This window comes from Nesoenas mayeri, assembly GCF_963082525.1.
Source record: "Nesoenas mayeri genome assembly, chromosome: 4".
NCBI lineage: Eukaryota > Metazoa > Chordata > Aves > Columbiformes > Columbidae > Nesoenas > Nesoenas mayeri.
The window spans coordinates 49,422,002-49,444,158 of record NC_137540.1 but is presented as its reverse complement, the minus strand read 5'-3'; the positions used below and the strand labels follow the sequence as shown (position 1 = coordinate 49,444,158).

General features: G+C 41.7%; 1 protein-coding gene across 1 annotated transcript in view; it reads right to left on the bottom strand.

Moving 5' to 3' along the window:
• The window catches only part of LNX1 (ligand of numb-protein X 1), a gene marked incomplete at its 5' end in the record, with an annotated part of 64,650 nt that overhangs the window by 11,249 nt on the left and 31,244 nt on the right, over positions 1-22,157 (bottom strand). The window contains 3 exons of the mRNA XM_080344501.1: positions 4,719-4,856; positions 9,703-10,074; positions 12,840-13,042. Coding sequence (XP_080200627.1) covers positions 4,719-4,856; positions 9,703-10,074; positions 12,840-13,042 — 713 coding nt within the window. The remainder of the gene's footprint in view (positions 1-4,718; positions 4,857-9,702; positions 10,075-12,839; positions 13,043-22,157) is intronic.

The window sequence follows — 22,157 nt, the reverse complement described above, 5'->3', positions numbered from 1 at the left end:
CAGCACAGAACATGGAGCAGGTGAGTCTGCGGCTGCTCTCACAGTGACGACAATGGATCAAGGGAGACAGCAGCAAGAGGTTTTTGTGGAAGCAGAAGGAAAGAAGGAACAGCCTCTCGGTGGGAACTACATAGTGTGAAGAGAGGAAGGTGGATGGCCTGTCTAGGCATAGCACAGGAACAATTTCAGTTTTGTGGTTTTATATTTTTTTGCTGCTGGTTTTGGTTTTGTTTTACAGGCAGGGCAGGGCATATTGGGGTTGGGGGGGGGAAGGTGTATCTGTATTTTGTTGCTGTTGTTGTTGTTTTTTGGTTTTTTTTTAAAGGCATCTTTGGTGGTACTAACTCTGCACCAGAATTTCTGGGATACAATGTCGAAAACAACACCTACAACCTTTTAGCAGCTTAGTAAAGGAACTCAAGATGATTGAGCCAAAGTACAGTGACTGTCACAGAGCTCCAGGAACAAAAAGACAAAGAGCTCAGTAGAAAAGGTCTCTTCTTAGTCACCAGCCCCAAAAAACAAAATTGATACAGTTATTTGGACATATCACATCTGACCCATGCAAAACACAGCCACTGTGTAAGAGTGAATGGGCTTATTGTTTGCAAATGAACCTTAAAATTTCAGAAGGTTTTATAACACTCCCTTTTTAAAAAAAAAAATACATGTTCTAATCCAGATAATTTTAACCTTTCACCTTTGTCTTTTAGGTGCAAATGTTTTAAACATAGTAGTTCTATCTTTATGCAAAGCAAACTTAATGTTTCATCCATGTTTGTACCTTGTTTGTAAAAAATAGTTTTGTCTTTTTTCCCTTGGAAAGGAGTGGTTTCCCATGAAGAAAAGGCCACTTCCTGAAGCATATGGGATAGGGACACTACTAATGATCACAAAAATGCAGTCTGAAATTTTGTAGCAAAATATGAAATTGGAATTAGGCTTGCAGCTCCAAGTGTTTGGAGCAATTCTGTTAATTGTTCGGTGTCCGTCATGTCTCAGGTACCAAAAGCGTTAGTTGATAAACCTATTTTTGAGGAACCAGTGCAGAGACAAGCAGATTTCAAGGCAGTGCTTGGTAACAAATTGTCATGTTGCATTTCAATGACGAATCACAAAAATACTGGTACTTGTATGCTCAACCATGTAGGACCAGTTTTCCTTTGAATCTGCTCTTCCACATGTAAATTTTTACATGACTGCAGACAGAAGGGAATTGAGGGACTCAGCTGAGCCAAAAGCAGTGATGAAAGGAAAGCAAAGCCTTTCTTAGTAAACACACGTAGAGCTTTCTTGGAGGTACAACTGATAATGAGTAAATGAGTTAAAAGGCAATGTTTATCAGTGATTGCATTTCAATGCATTCTCTTCTAAACAGTTGTCTTTCTCTGTCATTTTGAAGTGACCTTGGAGGTCAGGAGAAGAAAAACATAACACTTCATCTCCTCCTCTTTTTTATTTTTCTTTTTTTTTTTTTTTTTTTGTGTATTTTTACTGTAAAATAAATATTTACAGCAGATTAGCACAACTTCAAAGCCATGACACGTGTCTTGGAAGCAGAGGATGTAGCTGGGTCTGCTTGGAAAATGTGTCACCTGAAGGCTAACTTGCTTGTATGGGCAGAGAACGTTGCCTGCCCAAGCAACAGGGCAACAGATTTGTTTTAAGTACTAGACAATTTGTTAGAAATGAATAAGAAAACAGTTACAATTAAAAACAAGTGCTATTTAGTTAATGAGAAAGCTCCCACTAACTTCAAAGAAGTCAAGTCTGGTCTGTTTATGCGTTACAGCCCGGCTTAACAACCTCGGCTGCAGAAGAAAGTTATTTCTGACATCTTCTCTTTTCTGCATCCAGGCAGCAGCCAGAACAGTTTGGGCTGTGCTTCTTCTATCTCCATCCACAGGAAAACAGCTTGGTGAGAGCCTGTGCAAGACCAGCCTCCTGGCACACCACACATCCGAGGTCACTGCTGCCAGAGATGGACATGGTCACTACAGACTGTCCTCTTTCTCCAGCGCCTTGTTGGCTGCATGGCTGGTTGCCATTGGCATTGGCCTGAAAGAGAGTTGCCTCCTTGGGCTTTCCAGATGGAGGCAGGCTGTCATGAGGGCAACAGCTTGGCCAAAAGCAGTTCCTGAGCTGTTATATGAGCACGACGGCTGCTGCAAGCTGGAGTTTATTCTTGGAGCTGAATACAGTCAAGGCTTGAGAGCAGATTTCAGCCCGCATTTACACACGTGCTCTACAGTGAGAGCTGCTCGCCTCAAAGAGAGCATTCCTGACCTGCTAGTATCAGCTCCTACAGTAAGCTCAGGGTGGAAATGAACACCTTAAAATTCACTGGAACTCAGGTCAGTCAGCAATCTCTCTATCAACCACACATAGGAAAGCAATCCCACTGATGGCAGCAGGTAGCAGACTCATTAAACCACATGCACACAGGAAAATCCCTTGACGGTAAAGTGCAGCCAAGGAGCATTGCCTTGGTTTTGAGCAGGAGCACACTTTAGGACTCTGCACAGGCCCTAGGCTTGCAAGCATTACTCCTGCACTAATGTCTGTTCAAAAACAAATAACATTTTAAGTCTGCCAAAGCCCAGAATTTAAAGACGTTGAACTGCAAATGATGTTCAGTTACACCTTCAGCAAAAAAACCAAGAAAACTTCAAACTGACACCCTCATACCCTATAAAATGGCAAATAAATCTCCAGTACTGATTGTATTGGACCAAGAGCCTACAGTGCCTGGAGCTTATTGTGTCTGCCAGCTGTACTGATCTACTGATCTATTGCCAGTGTATTTTCCTCTGATAAAAACCCTCCACTGCACACACACAAAGCAAAAGGAAGTTAGGAACAGCTTGGAATTTACTTTTTTTTTTTTTGGCTGTGATGTTTCCCAGAACGGTGCCCAAATGGTGGCACTGGGCAGATGCCCACACCAGCATGTCCACTCATGAGTTTATGTAGCACCCATCTCTTCATGGCAAACTGGAAATCCTCCTAAAAGCTATGGTCTATCCAACAAAAAGCAGTCTTTGAAGGACAGCTGCAATGTCCACATTGGTCCTTCAATCTCACAGGTACCCAAAATAACATGTGATTTACCAAGAATTCCAAACTAACGCCTAAATGGGGATCCAGGGCAGAGTATGGAAGACATGTTCCCAAATAATCCCATGTGATATCAATTAATCGGATTAATATAGTAGAGCTAGCAGGTGCTCAGACCATCATCAGAAAACATACAGTAGCAACACAAGCTGATTGCTGTCCTATACATATCTCCCTAAGGAAATCATTACTTCATTAGGAAGTAATGCTTTGCACATGTGTGATTAGTTGGGCACGATTTGCTACTGGGTAGTAGCTACTGAGCAATGACTCTGCTCTCTAGTTTAACTCTGGCTGAACCAGCCTTACCTAACCAGGGTTGTGATTGAGATTCATGGAAAACAAAAACTAAAAATAGATAGACACTAGCATATTTTTTATACATAAAAACATTAGACAGACATAGTTAAAAAAACCTGCAAAGAATGGGTATCTTTAAGAACTTGTAAGATGCAAAGGTAGGCTTGTCTCCTGGCTGACAGCTGTGTGTCCGATCTAACAGCTGGTTCTGTCCAAATGTCCCTTTTAGGATCCATCTGGCTGCCCATCAGGCAGGATGGATTTAAACCAACCATGCCTATCCAGCTCCCTGATGTAGCCCTGGTGCCAGTGGCTAGGGGACCAGCTCACAAAGGATTGCATAAGTGGTGACGGAGTGATTAATATAAATTAACCAGCCACGTGACTCTAGATTTACTGAAATAAATTCAACTCCTGCAAGGACACACCTTGTTCTGTCTATAGTGCAAAGAATTACATTGAGTAAACTCAGAAAACGTATTTTCAAAGCTCTTGCTGAGTTGATTTCCGCTTTAAAATCTCATATATTATCTGACCATGAAAGCCTCTCTGTCTTATGTAGAGGACATATTGCAAGTCTAAATGCACTAAACACACGATGTAGCCAGGTACAGAGGAGCAGCTGGAGGGACAGAGCCATATCTGAGGAGACAGCTGCTCTACGCTGGGTGGCTCTGGACAGGTCTGGCTGTGTCCAGCATTGCTGGCCCTCACAGTCCCCATCCCCTGCAAGTCCAGGTTTTGTCAGAGAAGAACCAACATGTTTCAGGTCCAAAGCTCCACAGAAAGACCACATACTCACAGCAGCTGTGGGGACCACAGCCACTGCCTGCCACCAGACTGCCAGCTAGGTCAGAGCACGGGTATCTTAAGAAATGAGCAACAGATTAATAAATACCATAGTTTTCAAGGAGCTTATGGGAATCTCAGCCCAGCATATGAATGCTTTTTGCCTGAAGACTTTGCTCCAGATGGAGAACATTCAGATAAGCCTCTTATTTTTGTTGGAGCTCATTGCTGCGTGCTGGCTCACGCTGCTGGCCAGGTCTGTGCCTATGGCCAGGATGCTGTGTGCACATCAGCCCCTGTCCCACCACTGCCCTTCACCTTCTCTCCCCACTCCAGAGGCAGGACAGAAACAGTGTATAAATAACGAGGGATACATCTTCTACATTTCCATTGCAAAACAAGACGTTTCTTCCGCGTCAGAAACCAGAGAGAACACCCTAAAACGCTGTCTGTCCTCCTAGTCCCCAGTCCCACAGACAGCAGAGAAGCCATGCAAGCACTTGTGTCCTCACCTTGCTGGGGTTCTTCCTCTCGACATGACAGGACTGGGGGTTGCTGCCACCATAACTCCAGCCTGTCTCCTGTAAGATGTCAGGGGTCTGCTGCCTGTTCTGCCGCAACACGATGAAGTGAACCTGCTTCTCACTGGCCTGTGGGAGGAGATAGAATGTGAATCCCACCACCTCAGCACAATAAATCCCTGCACTTCAGCCCCAGAGAATTCATTAAATTCCTGAATTTCCCACTAGTATGGTTGCAGTGACATAAAGCAGTAGCATCACTTCAGGTCAATAAAGTCTGTGAAAATTTAATGCCACCTACTTATTACTTTTCTTGAAAAACTGGTGTTAATTTGGAAGAAAAATATCTGCCCCAAATTTGTCTGAAAGCAGCAAACACACCACCACAAGTACTTACCAGCTCTTGCACACACCTACATACAGCAGCACAATGTGCCTGCCACAGGAGATGGACAGACAATCAGAGCTGCTGCTGCTGCCAGATGGGAACATGATGCAATTAACACTGTAAGGAGGGATGTGCTCAAGCCTTGGCTGGTGAAAATGGGCATTAAACGATGTAACTGAGTCCACCTGCATGCAATGGGCATGACAAATGTAAGGCAGCTTGAAGAAAGCACATGGAGTAATGGAGTTCAGGATGTGAAACTAGCACAAACTCTCACACTAGGAACAGGAACTGCAAAACCAACCCAAAATAAGCTCAATTTGCTTCTGAGCCTTTTTTTTTTTTTCTTCCACAGCACAGTTGCGAGACGTATGTGCCTGAGAGATGCTGCAAAACTTCCACTGATTTCATTTGCTCATTATTTATAATGTGTTCTATGTGTGCCTGATATCAGTGTTACTAATTCTGTGTAGAGGTGAAATTTTTCTGTCTTATTGAATCAGGACTGTTTCCCTAGATGCAGATGGCTTCATTCTTTTATCAGTGAGGCTCATAGAAATCTGTTCAAGACAGCAGTGGTGATGGGGCTTAGCTGGGTACATCAAAGGTGTCTGATGTAAAGACAAAGAGATAATCTGAACTGTAGAAAACCTCACAATGCTATAGAAGCATACTCAGAAGATGATAAAAAAAAAATCCTCTAATCTCCTTCTGTCCAGCCTAAAGACCCTGGTATGATGACAGGCAGGAGGGGTTTTCAAGGGCCAGTCTCCAGAGGTACTCGTGCTTGTTTGCTCACAGGTTATCACTGAGGAACTGCTCAGGATCTCATGTGGAGCCCCCACAAGCACATCTGGGTATTTGGTCTCCCTGGGGCTGCAGTAGCGATGCTTGTTGGTACCACAGCCTTGGGGGCATCAGACCTCCAGGCTGGCTTGCTGGTGCACTGATGTGCCCTGCTGGCCAGAGAGAAGATCAGGGATAGCTGGTGTGGAACAATCAGCTGGAAACAAAACCCAAATCCAGCTGCGCTATTGAAATAAAATCTCCCACAGACAGAAGCCAGAGGAGGCCCCTGGGATTTTTGTTTTTATCTTTGTTTTGTCTTTTCTGGAGCTGGATTCAATAGTATTAGTTAAGAGTTAAAAAATGCTTTTGAAAAATGTCACTATCATTAAAAAACCAAACCAAACTAAAACAACCAACCTACCTCTCCTAAACCTCCACTGTAAGCCTGAAATCTGCACGTTCAGGCTGTGCTATTTGCAAGGAAGGTGGTATCTCAGTAAAAAATGTGCACTGCTTTGCTGCTTTCCCAATACTTGGAGAGATGATAACTTTTTCATCAGTAGCTGAAATCACCACAGCTTCATAATATAACATTTAGTACATACATACATATTTCAAAATATCTTCCTAGGTATTTTTACCATGTCTGTTATTATGCAATATTAGTTTCTGGATTCATCTGGTACCCAAAAGCAGAATGCTGTATCTCGGGACAAATGAAACCACCCTGGACACTAGTTTGCAACATGATTGACATGGAACTGAACAATGCAACACTAAACCTCCTAAGGGCATATGGCCCCACAAAAATCCAGTTTTCTCTAAAACAAACAGCTTCAACTTATGTAACTTCTGTTTAAAACTCATCTGCTGCCACGTGGTTAGTCTCAAAGTTAGTTATTTAGAGAAAGGTTGTAAATGTGATTAATTCTTGTGGAACCACTAGCAAAAGTTCAACTAGAGTCTCTACTGCAATGTCACATTTGTCTCCAGGTCAGTTGAGTAATTTCTCAGAAGTCCAGCGTGTTTTAAAAAGTTATCCAAACAACAAGGCCAGCTTTTGTATTTAAGTACTTCCATATCAAAACACATTAGCATTTCTCCTAATCAGAATATTGCTGACAACTTCATTTTGATCCCTCCCTCCCCACCTCTTATCCCACAAATTCTTCTCTGTTTTTTACACTGAAGCAGGAATTAAAGAAATTAGGTTAGCTTTGAGACTGAATGCAAGCAATAGCTGAAATAATCTACTAGAATTAAAATTTGTTACTGCCAAAGCCAATCAGACAGGGAAGCAGAGACACAGTGGCAATTGCATCTTCTGTTCTGGGCAGAAGCTGCCCCATCCCTTGCAGGGATGATGGAGCAGGGACACGGTTTGCCTGCAGCAGCCACAGGACCTGCTTTCTGCTGACGGCGGTTGTCGTGACAGAGAGGGGTCGTGAGCCCATTGCAGATGCTCTGAACTGTGGTGGGGGGGAAGATGGAGAGAGGAAGGTGAACATCTGGTGGCAGTAAAGTCTGGCTCAACCCGTGCAGCTCGGCTTGATGGGCTCACATGAGCGCCCACTGATCTGTTACCTTGTTCCTCTTCTTGTCACTCCCATGGAAAACAGATGTGGAATGTCACGTTATTTAGCTTAAAAGTGCCACATCTGACACAAGGCCATCACTAAAGATGACACGACAAATGGGAAGCAGCAGACTCCCAAGTGTTACGATGTGTACACGTTCCTAATTAGCGCTTCAGCGTTTACTTCATTTCAGTTCTTGTGACTGAGCTTATAAACAGCCAGACACCTAATCCACTGATTAACAACTGCTTCACATATGCTGAAGAAGGCCTGAAGAATCAAATTTGTCTCAATTATTCGTTATTTAGAAGTCAAAACTAATCAGATTCCACAGAAATCTAACATTCTCCCAGCTGTGCTTGGCCTAACAAGCCGCAGCCACCTTTTATGATATTAGTGAATATTATTTCTGCTTTTAAAGAAACTGGTGGTGTATTTGAAACTTCCACCACTGCTAATTTTAAGACCTCAATGTACTGTGAGTGACGCGCTGAGGTCCTGACAGGCAGGACACTGCTGAGAAAGCAGAGTGAAGCACCCCTTTGTGTAGAAAGAAAATGCAAAACACTTGTGGCTTCAGTATAATGTTTTTTCTCTGGCATGACATGGAAACAGGAAAAGCAAATGATAATTGATGAAAAAACATGACAAAAAAGACACAGGTTCTGGGAATTTTGCATGAGACAAATGTGATTCATAGAGCTCACATCAATGTAATCCTGGCTTTTTGGAAACCTGAGTCTCCCCTTTGATGGGCATGTTGTTTAAATTCCCAGGCACTGGTGTGCATTTCAAGCATTATTATAAATAACACCCACTCTTTGGAACCTAATAAGAGCTTTAGTTGTGTTTTTAAACACTTGTGTGTGAACTGTCTCATTAGTCATTTTTTCCATTTTATCTCTAGGCTGCATGTGTTTTTTGCTTATGAAGCACTGTTGCCTTGTTTTGTAGCCATAAAAACTGTTTTGAGAATACAGTTTGTTAGGGTTTTTTTTTAAAACGTTTTCATTCCAGGCTTTGTTCCCCTCAGAGAATTTGAACTGCTTCTGCTGCCACTTTCTCCTCCCAGTTAGTGAGCTACACAAAGTGATCCAGAATTTCAACAACTGGCATTATGCGAGGAGGTGCCGTTTTCTTTACCTAGGCTATAAACTTCCCAATAGAAGCTGGCTACAGCAAACTGTGCACCTATGCTAAAGCAGGAATCCTTCCCATAAAAAAGCATTAATTTGAGTGCTGCTGTCAATCTGACTCATATTACCCTGATTGTACCTGTCAGAAAGGGAAAGCAGCCAGCCTGCTTTGACATCTTGTTATCGAGACTCATGAAATTCTTCAATATTGTGAACACTCTGCATGCCTCCAAATGAAATGTAAAATTGCACAAGTATAATGATTGCTATGAATATGAGATAAAAGCAAGATAAGATTCTTGTGTTTGCATTGTATGCTGAAGTTTTCCAAAAAGGTAGGCTGTAAAGAGGGAAAACACATGGAAATGGTTGTGGAGGGGAAATTAGGCAGAAGTTGACTGATTTTGTAGCTGAGAAAGGCACTGGGTTTTTTTCTGACCATTTTGTGGTAAGACTGTTTAGTGCATTGCAGAAGCACACCTTTAGTTCTGCATATGAGTCTAAATAGAGGTTTATAAAATCTACAGATATAGATCAATTTTCTCCAAAACATCTGGGTTTCCATATGCTGGATTTAGGTAAGAAATATCTACATGGTATGGAATACCTTCGGTCAGAAAACACCCCCATGGGAAATCACTGAGTCTGGGAGGATGACATTCATCCTGACACATACTCTTGGTTGCCTCAGGCAGCTCCAGTTTGCTCTGGGTCTGCACCAGGGAGCACTGCACCCAGTGTTCCCAGGACACAGGTTGGCCTGACCTTTGGCAGAGGGCACCACGCTTTGCTGATGCAGAGAGTATGCGGAGGTTTACATTGACCTGTATGTTACAAAGCCCCCTGAGTGAGCGGATTGCACAGGCATCACCGGGAGGTGGTCCATGCCCATATTCATGCTTGTACCCACAGTGAAACAAGGTTGCTTTTAGAGGTGTAAAGTCCCATCTGAGCTTGACACATCTCCTTCCCTCCCCAAACTACACACTCATTAATTTTGGCCCCTGCTTTGCAGCGGATGGTAAAAATGCGCTTCTTAGCTTTTGCAAAGTCCAGAACCCAGGGTCAAAGTGGGGGCGACAAACCTGTATCAGCTGGGCTGCGCTCTCTGGACTGCTGTACCGATGGTCATGCCCATTGATGGCCAACACCCGGTCGTTCTCCTGAAGCTGTCCATCACGGGCAGCCACGCCGCCTTCCAGCAAATTGAAAATAAATACCCCTGGTTCATCAGCCTTGCGGACCAGCTTTATTCCCAAATGCTCGTCCGGACTGCTTTTGTTTAGCACAACATGGAAACTGTCATCCCTGTTGCAGAGAGAATCAAGGAAAAGTCCACTGTTTCGGCATCGGTACCTCTGCTCTCGGAGCACTGTCAGTCGAAGCACGCGGCAGGGTTGCTTCAGGATTGACAGGGCATAGTTGTGAGGCACATTTTTGATGTCCATGCCATTTACCTGGAAAAGAGGAGTGTAAATCAGCAGCAGAAAGACTGCTTGATCTGAATTGGCACTAGAGAGGGCAGATATGTTTACACAGATGTCTTCATACGAAGTGACGTGTGCTGTTTCAAACTGTGTCATGCAGGAGGCCAAGTTTGTGGTTCAGAACAGCCTTCCCCCTGAGGAAAGGACACACTGTACAGATACTTTCTGCCTCTTTTTTTTTCTGCTTTCTCCCTGATACTCTCCAGACATACATGTTATTTTTTAGCTTTATTACAGCTCTTGCCCAGGCTCCAACATCCTTTCATATATCTTAGTTTTATTCCTCTAGCTTCTGATTTCAAATCACCTTACCAGCCTTTACTTTCACTCCCACCACTTTTCTGCCATTTGTTGTCTTCATTAGCTCCCAGTTGTTTTAGGTACAGTAAAAATAAATGTTTCCCACCGGTGAATCTCTAATTAAAATGAAGAAAAGAGCCTCAAGTAGAAGTTCAAATATCCTGGATATTTACTAGCAACTATGCTGATATACCAGACTAGACAACTGGCTTTTTTATGTTCCTCAGTGTTTTCTAGGTAAGATTTAGCTCAGATGGCAGTAAAACTGAAGAACTGCCACTTCTTTGATTTGGCAGGGGAAAAGAAGGAGAAAAAAAGAGCTTCCAGTCAATCCTGTCATGTCTACATGTGTAAGAGTGACTACATATTGCACTTTATCACTGCTAAATGAAAACCAGTTGCAAGGTTGTAATTCTTTGCTCACTGGAAAACTTGAATGAGACATGTTATTTCCATGTAGTTTCACATTTCACAGGTTGGACCACTTAAATATTAAGAAATATCTCCAAACTGCAACAGAAATATTTCCCAACACGGAGAAAAACATTTGACTGATGTTTGATTTTGCATAATACCTGTGTGGGAATGGCAGAGATGTTCCTGCTGTGGCCTCACAGGGAGACTGCATCCCTGGAAGCACAGCTCAAGTAATTTTGAGTTGCCAGCTTGGGTACCACGAATGGTGTGAGCTGCACCAGCATGATGCTGAAATAGTCATGAATCCTTGGTAAATGCCCAGGCAGTCAGGTATGGCCAAGAAGTGCTGAGCTGGGCCTGTCCATGCTGCAATCACATCTTCCCACTGCAGCCTGGATATTCCCTGCAGGGACAGTTTTGGCTCAGTGGTGCCATTAGCTTTGCTGCTCTGTGCTGGCACCAGGATAAAAAGCTTCCCCAAAATGCATGGCTGGGTGACAGTCATCCAACTGCCACCTGGAACCACAATCCAGAGGCACATTTAAACAGTATCGGAGCAAAATATCCCCGCACTGTGATCCTGCAAAATCTCTTTGGCCAGCGGTCCATCAGATATGAAGCAGAAGGCATGTCACAAACTTGACATGCCTTAAGCATCCTCAGCTACAAGAAAGGTCAGCAAAAGCTTGGAAAGCATGATGGCTTACAGGTGTTCTGAACTTCAAAGGACAGTATCCTTTCTAATTACTCACATGGAATATTTAGTAGAAATCAGTAAGGCTGGGAAAACTACTCACTAACCCTACCAGCCAGGCATGCTAGAGAAGGCAGCAAGATGGACATTCAGAGGCCCACCTAGAAGATGACTCTGAGATACACAAGCCCAGACACATGGGCCATACATACCTGCCTTGCAGTCCGGCCAGCTCGTGTAGCCTTATCCCAGGCAATGCCACAATGATCAGTCTGAGTACCAGCACCAGTCTGTCCATGGCAGCATGGTTCACAATGAACAAAGCACTCTGCTCAAAAGTTTACCTGTAATTTGGAAAACCTACGGAGCTCTTGGCCATCCCTAACCATGCTGTCACCAATATTTGAATTAGCTGATTAAAGCTGCTTTGGGTGAGCACGTGGGTGAGCTCAGTTGTACCTTTGGCATGCAATGTAAATATACCTGTGCACTCCAACTATACACCATCGAAGTATTGAAGCAACAAAAGGAACTAGCATTTTCTGTTACTGCACTTTCCTTCTAAGGACTGAAGTATTAACACAATTTAGCATCCTTGCAGATCTCCCAGTCACTGGGGTAGCTGAGAGTGCAGTTGCCATTCAGAAGCTACAGCTGAAGCCACTGCTCACGAGATACATGATCTTTAACCATCCATCCCAATTCTAGTTCATCTTCTATACATTTCTATAGAAACAGGAGCAGAAGCAGCAGCCAACAGTTAACACCTGAAGGCTGCTTAAATTTATTTTTAGCGGTGTCCCCTGTGGCTGCTGGTGGAGCAACATTCCCAAAATCAGAACAGGCAGCACCTCATATGCTGTATAGTGCTGAACACCTCACACATGGCACCTAGATGTAGAAAGAATTTAACCCTTATCAGGCCCTTATCACCTGGTGTAAGAGGAATGTAAGGCAATGGAAACTTCACTAACTGAGATTTAAGCCCACAGTTCAGTAGAAACAACACAAAAAGTTTTGGCACCACTGGGTCAGAAATTCCCACAGTATATTGTGTAACATTGCATTTTGGATCTACCATGTTTGTAGATGGTAGAAATCAGAGAGGCTTGGTAGAGAACAGGAAAAATAAACAAATCTGTAAGCCTCAATACCCACTGAAATAAATGAAACCATTGCAGCATGCAGAGGAACTGAACATCTTTCTTCATGCATTATTCTGCCTACACAAACAAGCAACATTTCAAATCTCATCCTGTGACTGACTTATGCCATCTTATTCTTTGTTAGGATACTTTTATCTTGTACCTTCACATTACTGTACCTTCAGTATTATGTCTCCAGGCAGCAATCTTCCATCTCTGGCAATTAGCCCATCTCGATAAATATGCTGTATAATAATGTGGACCAAAGGAGTCTCACTGCCTCCCACAATCCTAATTGCCAAGTTTTCATGGGCATTTGTACGGCTGATCTTAATGCAGGTAATTTCCCCATCTGGAATCAGGTGATACAACCTGGGAAAACCTGGAAATGCACATTGTAAGGTATTTATTTGGCATCACAGCTTTGCTTTCTTAACACACGCACCGCACAACTGCAAGTATCTGCCAGTGAACCAAACTAGGTTTTAGGCATGGATATGACTTACACTAAGTGGGGAGAAAAGGATATATATGTTTGCTGAGTGGACTCGAAGGGATCTTTTTTTAATTAATACATTCAAACATCCTTTTTTTTTTTTTTTTCCCACCCACAAAACACAGCTCTAAGCCATTGATTTAATCCAGACAGATGAAATGTACTGAAGAAAACAAACAAACACAACAGTTACACATGCTAATATTTTTAGGGAACAAAATACATTTTTAGTCACCAGAGACCCCTCTAAGGCAGGCCATGGTTCCTTGCTGGCCCTAGAGAAGATGTGCATGGACACTCCACAAACCTCCATCCCCACTGTGGTGGGCTGCACACCATCTCACTTGTAGCATCCCAAGCTGCCCTGTTTTCCTCTATTTTTTGTGCCATAGCTGAGAATTGGGTGCTTGGCTTGTGACATCCAAGGAAGCATTCTTTCACCCTCAGCTGGCAGAAAGGCAAAATTTCTCAGGCAACCCAAAACAAACAGCAGTTTCCCTTCCAGAACCCTCTCTTTTCATCCCAGCTTGAACTCCAGGAATTAGGAATAACTGGTCCTTACTGTGACGTGTCTGTATTAAACCCACAGGACACTCCAGGTGCCTGGAGGGAAAGATCTCTGCTGGGCCAGGCAGCCTGGATGTGAGGAAGAGAAACTAATTGTGGGCAGGGGTCCTTTCTGTATTTATAATGCACTGGAGAAGAGTATCCTCTTCCAAACCCTACTTTTCAGCTGGCATGTTTGCTTTCACAGCATGTCCCTAATACTTGCTTTCCTTCTAGGTCAATTCAAAATTTTAATCCACATTCAACAGTGAGCATAATTGAAGCAAAAGCAACAGTGAGTTTTCTAGCATAGGTATAGGTATTCAAATATTTTGAATTCCCTACATGTAAATAAAGCTTTTGAGGTGGTTTTTTTTTTTCGTGTGTGTGTGTGTGTGGGTCCAACCCAGCACTTACATGAAAAACCTGTAAGTCAATAAATTAAGTGCTAATATTTTTTCAATAACCTATTTTAGAAATGAAAGTACGGTCATTGTTACTGCATAGCGGTAAAGTGTTAAATGAAAATTAACACAGCAGTATGTGAAGCAGAATAAATATTTTCTACTACAGAATTAGCAGGTAACAAACTAGCAAGGTACCAAAACCTCTTGGGAGAGAGAAAGGGGAAAGAAAGAACAGAGAAAAGGTATAAGAAACAGCATGGTGCATCCCTTATCACTTCTTTGATCATATGCTCAGTAGAGAAGGAAGCCATCTTCCTCCACATCTGTGAAAAGCACCTACCAGTAGCATAGACTTTGACTTTGTGGTTTTACACAGAGTCAACAGGCAATAAAAATCTATCTAGACAACTATACAGCCTTCATCAACCTAATATCCAAGTACTCATCTAGTTTATACTCTTGTGATAGCAGTTACTGTACTAATACAGATTTACTTCGGTTTTGCACACAACTTCAACATCTCAGGAATGGAATGTGCTTTATATTCCCCATACTCCTCTATTTTCTGAATTGTTTGCCCATTTTGTAATTTGTTCCCTTTTCTCTAGTGAAGGATGGATTCACTCCATCTAAATCCAGACCTTTAACCCAAATGCATCATTTGATGATCTGCTTGCTCTGGCTTCCCTTACAGTGCACGGGCACCCAAAGGCAGTGATACCAGCTTCACCACCCACTAATTCACTTCTGGAGGTGCTAAAGTCTCTCCACTGCTATGTAAGAAGAAAGGTAATCAATGCTGGCATCTCAGTGGGGTGGTTAAAGTCAGATGATACAATTACTCCTCAAAAACCACCAAAGGGCTGATCCTATACATCAGAATAAGCATGCACATTTAATACTCTCTGTGGGGCTATTTGTGTGTGTGTGTATATATATATAAAAAATATATATATTTATATATATATATATAAATATATGTATATTTTATATATATATATATAATATATATATATATATTTATATATATATATGAAAGTAAAAATCCAAATGATAATCTGAACCCTCCCTCAGACCCTCTCTGCACAGAAATAGCATAAATATATATATGTCCGTATGTTTTGGAGGTTAACCAAGCAATTCTGTAGCAGAACTGCTTCCATTCCCTTTGCATTCACCTCATGTCCTAACTGTGCTTTTTTATTCAAACCTTCATTTGCCTTCATTCCTCATACCTCAATCTGAACAATTTTTTGAAGGAATTACCCAGTTTCATTTCTTGGCCATGGAGAACTGTGGACTGAACAAGCTACTGACACTCCCTCGTCATTTCAGCCTGTAATTATTCAAGAGCAAGATCAGAGAAATGTGGCAGTGAACAGGTCTCTACGCTTATATAATGCTTGTATAAATATTTATATAGGATATAAACATGCATAAGTTTCCTTGCATCTTGAACAATGGTTTAATTGGTTTATTAAGTATTGCAGTGGCACTTGGCTGATTTTCAATATAACTTTAAGAAGAATCTTTCAGAGGAATTTTTAATGTCTAACATCATTCTCAATTGTGCAGTCTACAACAAAACAAATCTTCCCAAGACATTTGTCTTGCCAGTCTGAAAGTCACTAGTTTTCTCTTTCCACAGTTAGCAGGATGTACTGTCTCACCTCCTGTCTTCATCTGATCTGTGTTCTTTATTGAACATAATTAATAAACTGTACCATTTTCCTCAGATGGGTCAAGCAACCAAAATAATTCCATGATCCCCTAATTTCTGCTATATTCACTGAAGACTAGCCTCTCATTTTCATCCCAGACATACGTATCGGTGTTTGTGTTACCAACAACCTAGACTGTTGTAAGAGAAAGGCCAATGCCTATTTTAATAAACACAGAGTAACTTTGACAAGCTAAATGTATAAAAAACTTTTTTTTTTTTTTTTAATTAAGAAAATTCACTATAACTTTTTAACCAAACAGTCTGCATGCACTGTGTGCTGTTTGGTCAAAACCTACCATGCCTGTTTCAAGATGATGCCACGTCTGGAAAGCAATGCCTTCAACTTGAATTTTTCTAGTGTGTATACCATACCCAAAATAGGTGGACCCTGCTCCAGTACATGGTTGCATTACAGTGAATGGGGCCTCAGCAAACCCAGTGTAACTAAGTTGAGGGCTTGTACCGTTCACACATACACAGCCTGTTCTGAGGCTGGAGCATCAGTTTGCACAGACCTCATTTTCCAGCCCTTACACTCTTAATTAGAATTCTCTGTTCCCTTTAACCAGGTTTTCCAGATCAGGAAAACCCAGGAGTATTGCATACCTTTCTTTACCATTTTATTTTTCCAGTTCTTATATATCGAAGTGCTGCTGAATCTAGAAAGCAGAAAACTTTCTGTCTTGTTTTTGGTGATTCTTGCAGGTTTTCCCACAGAGTGCTGTGTTTTTGTCACCGAGGGTTGTATGGAGCATTCTGAATCTGTCAATATAATGAAATGTCATCTGTATTCAGAAAGGTAGTAAGTGCTTTTCCCTCAAGCAATGTTTCCTTATATTAGTGTGCAATTTTATTGATATTTTCACACATCCCACTACGGTAACAAATAACATAGGAGCGACCAGCTTTACACAGTAAACTCCACTTGTCTGGTATGATGTAGAATGCTGAGCACTCACTAGTATAGTAGCTATGAGACTGTAACACAAATTTTTCAGTATGCTTAATATTTTATCCCCACTGTTTATAGTACTTAATGGCAAGTGTTTTCTCAGTGCTCAGGTTTCAGCTGACTTCTGTGTGCACCGTGCTCTTTCTGGCAGTACTGCCATCAGGATAATTCTGCCTTCACTGCCACAATCCAGTGTGACAAAGTACTACCTACTGTTTGCCCTGACTCTAGAGTCCAGATCAATCAAAGGTCACTGTAAACAAAACTTGTGTCTCAGGTTTCAAGTCCTTGTTTAGATCAGAAGTTCTGGCTGATGTGAGGTGCCAGCCCACCTCCACAGATAAAACTATCTGCAGGGACACATGATCATGCTTCCCAGCACCTCATCACCAGAACGTAAACGAAGCTTTTGTAAACTATTCTTGGAAAATTCTTGTGTCCGTGAGTGTCATGTGCACTTGCACTAGCATCGAACTTTGTTCTACGTATCTTCCTTCCAACTGATTTTCATTTACCATTTCATTCTCTCAGTGGTTTGCCATCATTTTGATTTAATGCCTTCCGTTAATTCTCCAGGGAGGCTGGTCTGATGCAGAGGACAGATAGAAGACAATGCCAATTCTAATACCTCTTCTTGCTTTTGGACATTCCTCTCACCAAAGGAGTTCCAAAAGAACTAAATTCAAACTGCTGTAGAGCTGAAAGTGTCCCAAAAGAGTTGTAGCTGTCTCATCTGAAACAGGCAAATTTTATTGGTCTGCAGTGGAAGAAATGCTACAGAAATGATCTCTTCTGAAAATTGCCTGGCTTATCGTCCTGGAGCAGAGTACTTTCAACCAGCCATGTAAGATTTTCCACAACTGTTTTGGGAAATTGGAACTGCAGCTGAATCAAAACCGGGGCAAACAGGAACAATATGGGATTTTTGTGGGGTGCAGCCTCCCTGAGATGAAGGTTGGGCTGCTGCTATCTTGTCCTGTGGCTGAATAAGCCACTTTCTTTTCTACATATAAAGAGTGTTAATGCCATGAAATGGTTGATACCTAGAGCCATCTGTGTTTCACTTACCTTCTTTTTCTTCGTCTACCTTTCCCAAACACTGAAGTACATATCATACATATCTATCTATCTATCTATCTATGTATTTTATAGGTATATAAAACACAACAAGACTCAGACTGAACAGTAGGAGTGAGATACAGCCATACAACAGGAGAGTCTCTTCTGTGGTGCTGCTAGTGCCTGCCAGGGCTTCCTTGTTCTTAACTGTTGCAAAGCAAAAACAATGCAGCCACCATGATACTCAGAGGAACGAGTTTTACTTTGAACAACGTTTGACATCCTCAAGCAATCATAAATGCAATTAATTTTATAATTACTTGACTGCAAAATGGAACTGATGAACATTTTTGAAAACCAGCAGCATGGCTCCCTTTTACTGGAAATCTGTACAGAGGTTTTTGCAGTTGCATTCCCAAAATCTTTCCTCCTAAAGCATTAGCTGTTTTATGACTGATCTGTAGATCAGTTTGAGCAAAGAGTATATAGATACATTATTTCCTCAAAGTGAATTTAAAGAGTGTGATGCCAAAAAAATAAGCATAGCAAAGCTGAAGCAGTCTTTGCTTGGGGATATTTTATCATTTAAGTCAATTGTCAAGGTCATTTACACTAGTAGATAAAGTCAGAAGATATTACATCTTAAATGCATCAGTGCCAGAAAGATGTTCCTGTCAGCTTCCTTCACTTCTCAGAATGAAACCATCTCTTTTAAACTTTACTAATTTCTTTTTCAGACCTGGAAAGTTATTTGAAGCTGTAAGTGCTATTAATAAGATTACTATTCAGGCAGGTATCACAAGCTTGGGTGCTGCACTACAGACAAATACTTCTTTGCATGTGTTATTTACAAGTGAATAAATTATTACAAAAGAAAATCTTAATGCCTCCTTCCTCTAAATATTTTCTCACCAGTGTTTGCATTTTTCATTCACTTCTAGTATTTTCTTTGGTTTGGAAAATGAACAGTTCTCTGTCAAAATGTCACCAAAACATTTAAACAGAGGAACAAAGAAAGCCTGAATAATTTCAGTACAAAACGGGCACATTGTCTAAACAAATCAAGCCACAGGTTGCAAATGGGAATCATGAAGTTATCTTCAGAGTGCAAGACTGTTACCAGCTCCAGGTATAAGATGGCATTAAACTATAACTGTTCTTCTGCTATAATTATAACAGAAATATATTTGCCAGTAGGCATCGTATTTTTCAGTGTCCCTGGGTAGCAAAGGAGTTTTCCAAAACCAGTACGGCATCCAGCTACAAGTTAAGCAGAATCATGGTTATTTGAATGTTTTTCTCCCACATTAGGAATGATTATTTTGCCTTGCACCCTTACAGCTGAGCATTGGCCTCACAGATATATCAGCTTCAGATTAAAGGCACCTACACACTCTGCAGTGGGCAAATAGTAAATTTGACATCAGTGTTGCTCGTGTTGAGGATCAATACATAGGTATGCACTATGATTTTCATTCTTGGAGCTCCTTTGACCAAAATACAGGCAAAAAATAAATATCAGCAACATCTGAACTAAGATGAGGAAATTCTTGAAAACTGGGGACAGATGGACTGTAATACATTGAGTTTTGACAGATGATCTGACAGCTCCTTTACCACAAAAAGGTTATCAGCCAGAAGAGGTTATTTCACACTGTGCCTGGCACAGTCTCAGCTTTATTCTGCTCATGCGCTGACTACACCTGGTGAGGAAAGGAGCCACCAGAGAGATCACGAGATGCTGTCCAAACTCCTGGAGCAATGAGGCATGGCTGAGATGTGCTCTCAGGTGATGCCAGGCACGAAGCTGTGAAACCTGAGGCAAGGCAGCAGCAGGAACCAGTGCTCTCACACTGGGTGTGGGGGGACAGGAACCACTACCCACAGGAACACTTCCATTCCTGGAGAGCAGAGTAGCAATGGGGACGCAGGCATGTGGGGCTGCTTTTTTCCAATGGGTTTGGACTTGACCATTAGTGAGCACAGGGCAGAGCATACTGCTGCTATCCCTAAAGACTGACCAACAGCTCTAACCAGGAGTCAAACTACAGACTGCTCAGAACAGCTGAGGATTTTAAAAAATAAATAAAAAAAGAAAACATACAGAATGATAGAAGAAAACAAGCCTCCAGCTGGCAGGATGAGAACTGCTACAGAAAGAAGTGTATTCATTTGCTCCTCCAGTAAGAAGAAACAGAGAGTGCCTTTGAGATGCCATTACATAAAACACCTGTTGCAGAGGACTGAGTAGCGATCCTTGTTAATGTGTATTTGTATTCCTGTAAGTTACTTGCAGTTTTTTAAAGACTAAATTGCTGAACTGTTTAATTAAAATGCATTCTTTGCATATGTAACTAATACAGTAATTTAGGTACCCAGCTTCTGTGATCTCATGCATAAGAGTAACTGCTCATTAAGTAATTACATGCCTACCTTGTTTTTCCAGTGCAGCAGAATATATTTGGAAGCTTACAGGTAGGCTTGCTGCAGAAGAATGAAACCAGAAGCAGAGCCAAGGACAGAACGGCAGTCTTGACACTCTGAATGGGACCCTGAAGGGACAATCACTTCTGGACCCCATTATCTGTCCCTTAAAAAGGAGGCAACAGTGCCTTTCATTCTGCTGGAAATCTAAAGTCCAGTTTCATTTTCACATCTCCCTTTTATTACCATGTGGACTGTGCTGAGTTACTGAATAGGTACTGTTTGCATCCAGATCATACTCACACACTCTGGATATGAAACTGCACTTTTGGTGGAAAAAACAGTAAAGTAAGCTATAAATCCAGGTAGAAAGTGGCCATAAAAATATCTATGCCACATCCTGAAGAGGTATCTTTTGAAAAGTATGAACTTGAAGTGTGCAGAATTTCACTCCAGCCGAAGAAGGGCAAGCTTTTGCTTACAATGGATTGAACAATTGCTAGGGAATGAGAAACTTATCTGTCTGTTCAAAGAGGGATTTAGACAAATTACTTGCAAAATTTTACTCTGGGGAAAAAAAAAAATCAAAACACTGAAGTTATTAGTATATAAAGTATATAAAATGTGAGTGCCATGAGGATGGAGCCAGGCTCTTCTCGGTGGCAAACAATGATAGGACAAGGGGTAATGGGATCAAGCTGGAACACAAGAGGTTCCACTTAAATTTGAGAATAAACTTCTTCTCAGTGAGGGTAACAGAGCACTGGAACAGGCTGCCCAGGGAGGTTGTGGAGTCTCCTTCTCTGGAGACATTCAAAACCCACCTGGACATGTTCCTGTGTGACCTCATCTAGGCGTTCCTGCTCTGGCAGGGGGATTCTACTAGATGATCTTCTGAGGTCCCTTCCAATCCCAAACATACTGTGATACTGTAATGATGTTTCCATGCCAAGTAGTAGATTCACATTATTTTTATGGAAAAGATTCACAATTTTGAATTATCAGGTTTTGACTACATCAGCAAGTATGTGGACCAGGAGAGTAAGTACCAATAACACAGTAAGGTAGTAAAACTCTCCTGAAGGAATAAGCAAATATTGAAAAGAAATATTGAACACTCTTCTCCGGTTCATCACTTCAAGAATAATGGTGCCAAAGCACAGCATTTGGCAGCCTTTTGTCCTCATTGTGTGTGGGTTTCAATGATAATGTAAAATACAGAGAAAAGAGAAGTTGGATATTTGGTCTTTGTAAAGCTCCTAGCCTGGACACTTGATCTGGGAAGAGAACTGAGATGTTGAGGCATCAAGCAAAGGAATAATGAGCTCAGTGGAAACCTTGATTAAGATGATGATTCCAAATCTATCATCACTTCCTCTTGATGCACGAATGCTGATGTTGGCTTCATAATTATAGTCCAAAGCAATTAGTAACATTTGCTTATTGGTTTGAGAATGCCAAATGTTAAGTGTTGGCGCCTGCCAGACCCCTCATCTTTGACGTACATCAGACAAACTTACCTCTCCCCCTTGTTTAAGAGCACAGCATTCTTACCTCATCACCTGTCCGGCTGAGGTAATACAAGTCTGTCACCAAGGATCGCACAGCAATACAGGAATAACTACAGTACTTTGCACTTCCATACCATCCTCTCACTGGGAATTTCCAGTGCTTCATAAATATTAGCCAAAACTGATTGATTTCCTATAGTGTATGATCACTGTGATCCATTTGCTTTAAGGGGACATATGCATGCTGATGAAGCCTCTTCAACAAAATGATACAGCAAATCAACAACAGCTCCAGTAATAGATCCCAGATGCCCAGATCCCATAACCCATGTGCTAGATACTGCGCTGGCCGTAGCATGCAGGCTGTTACCAGAACAGC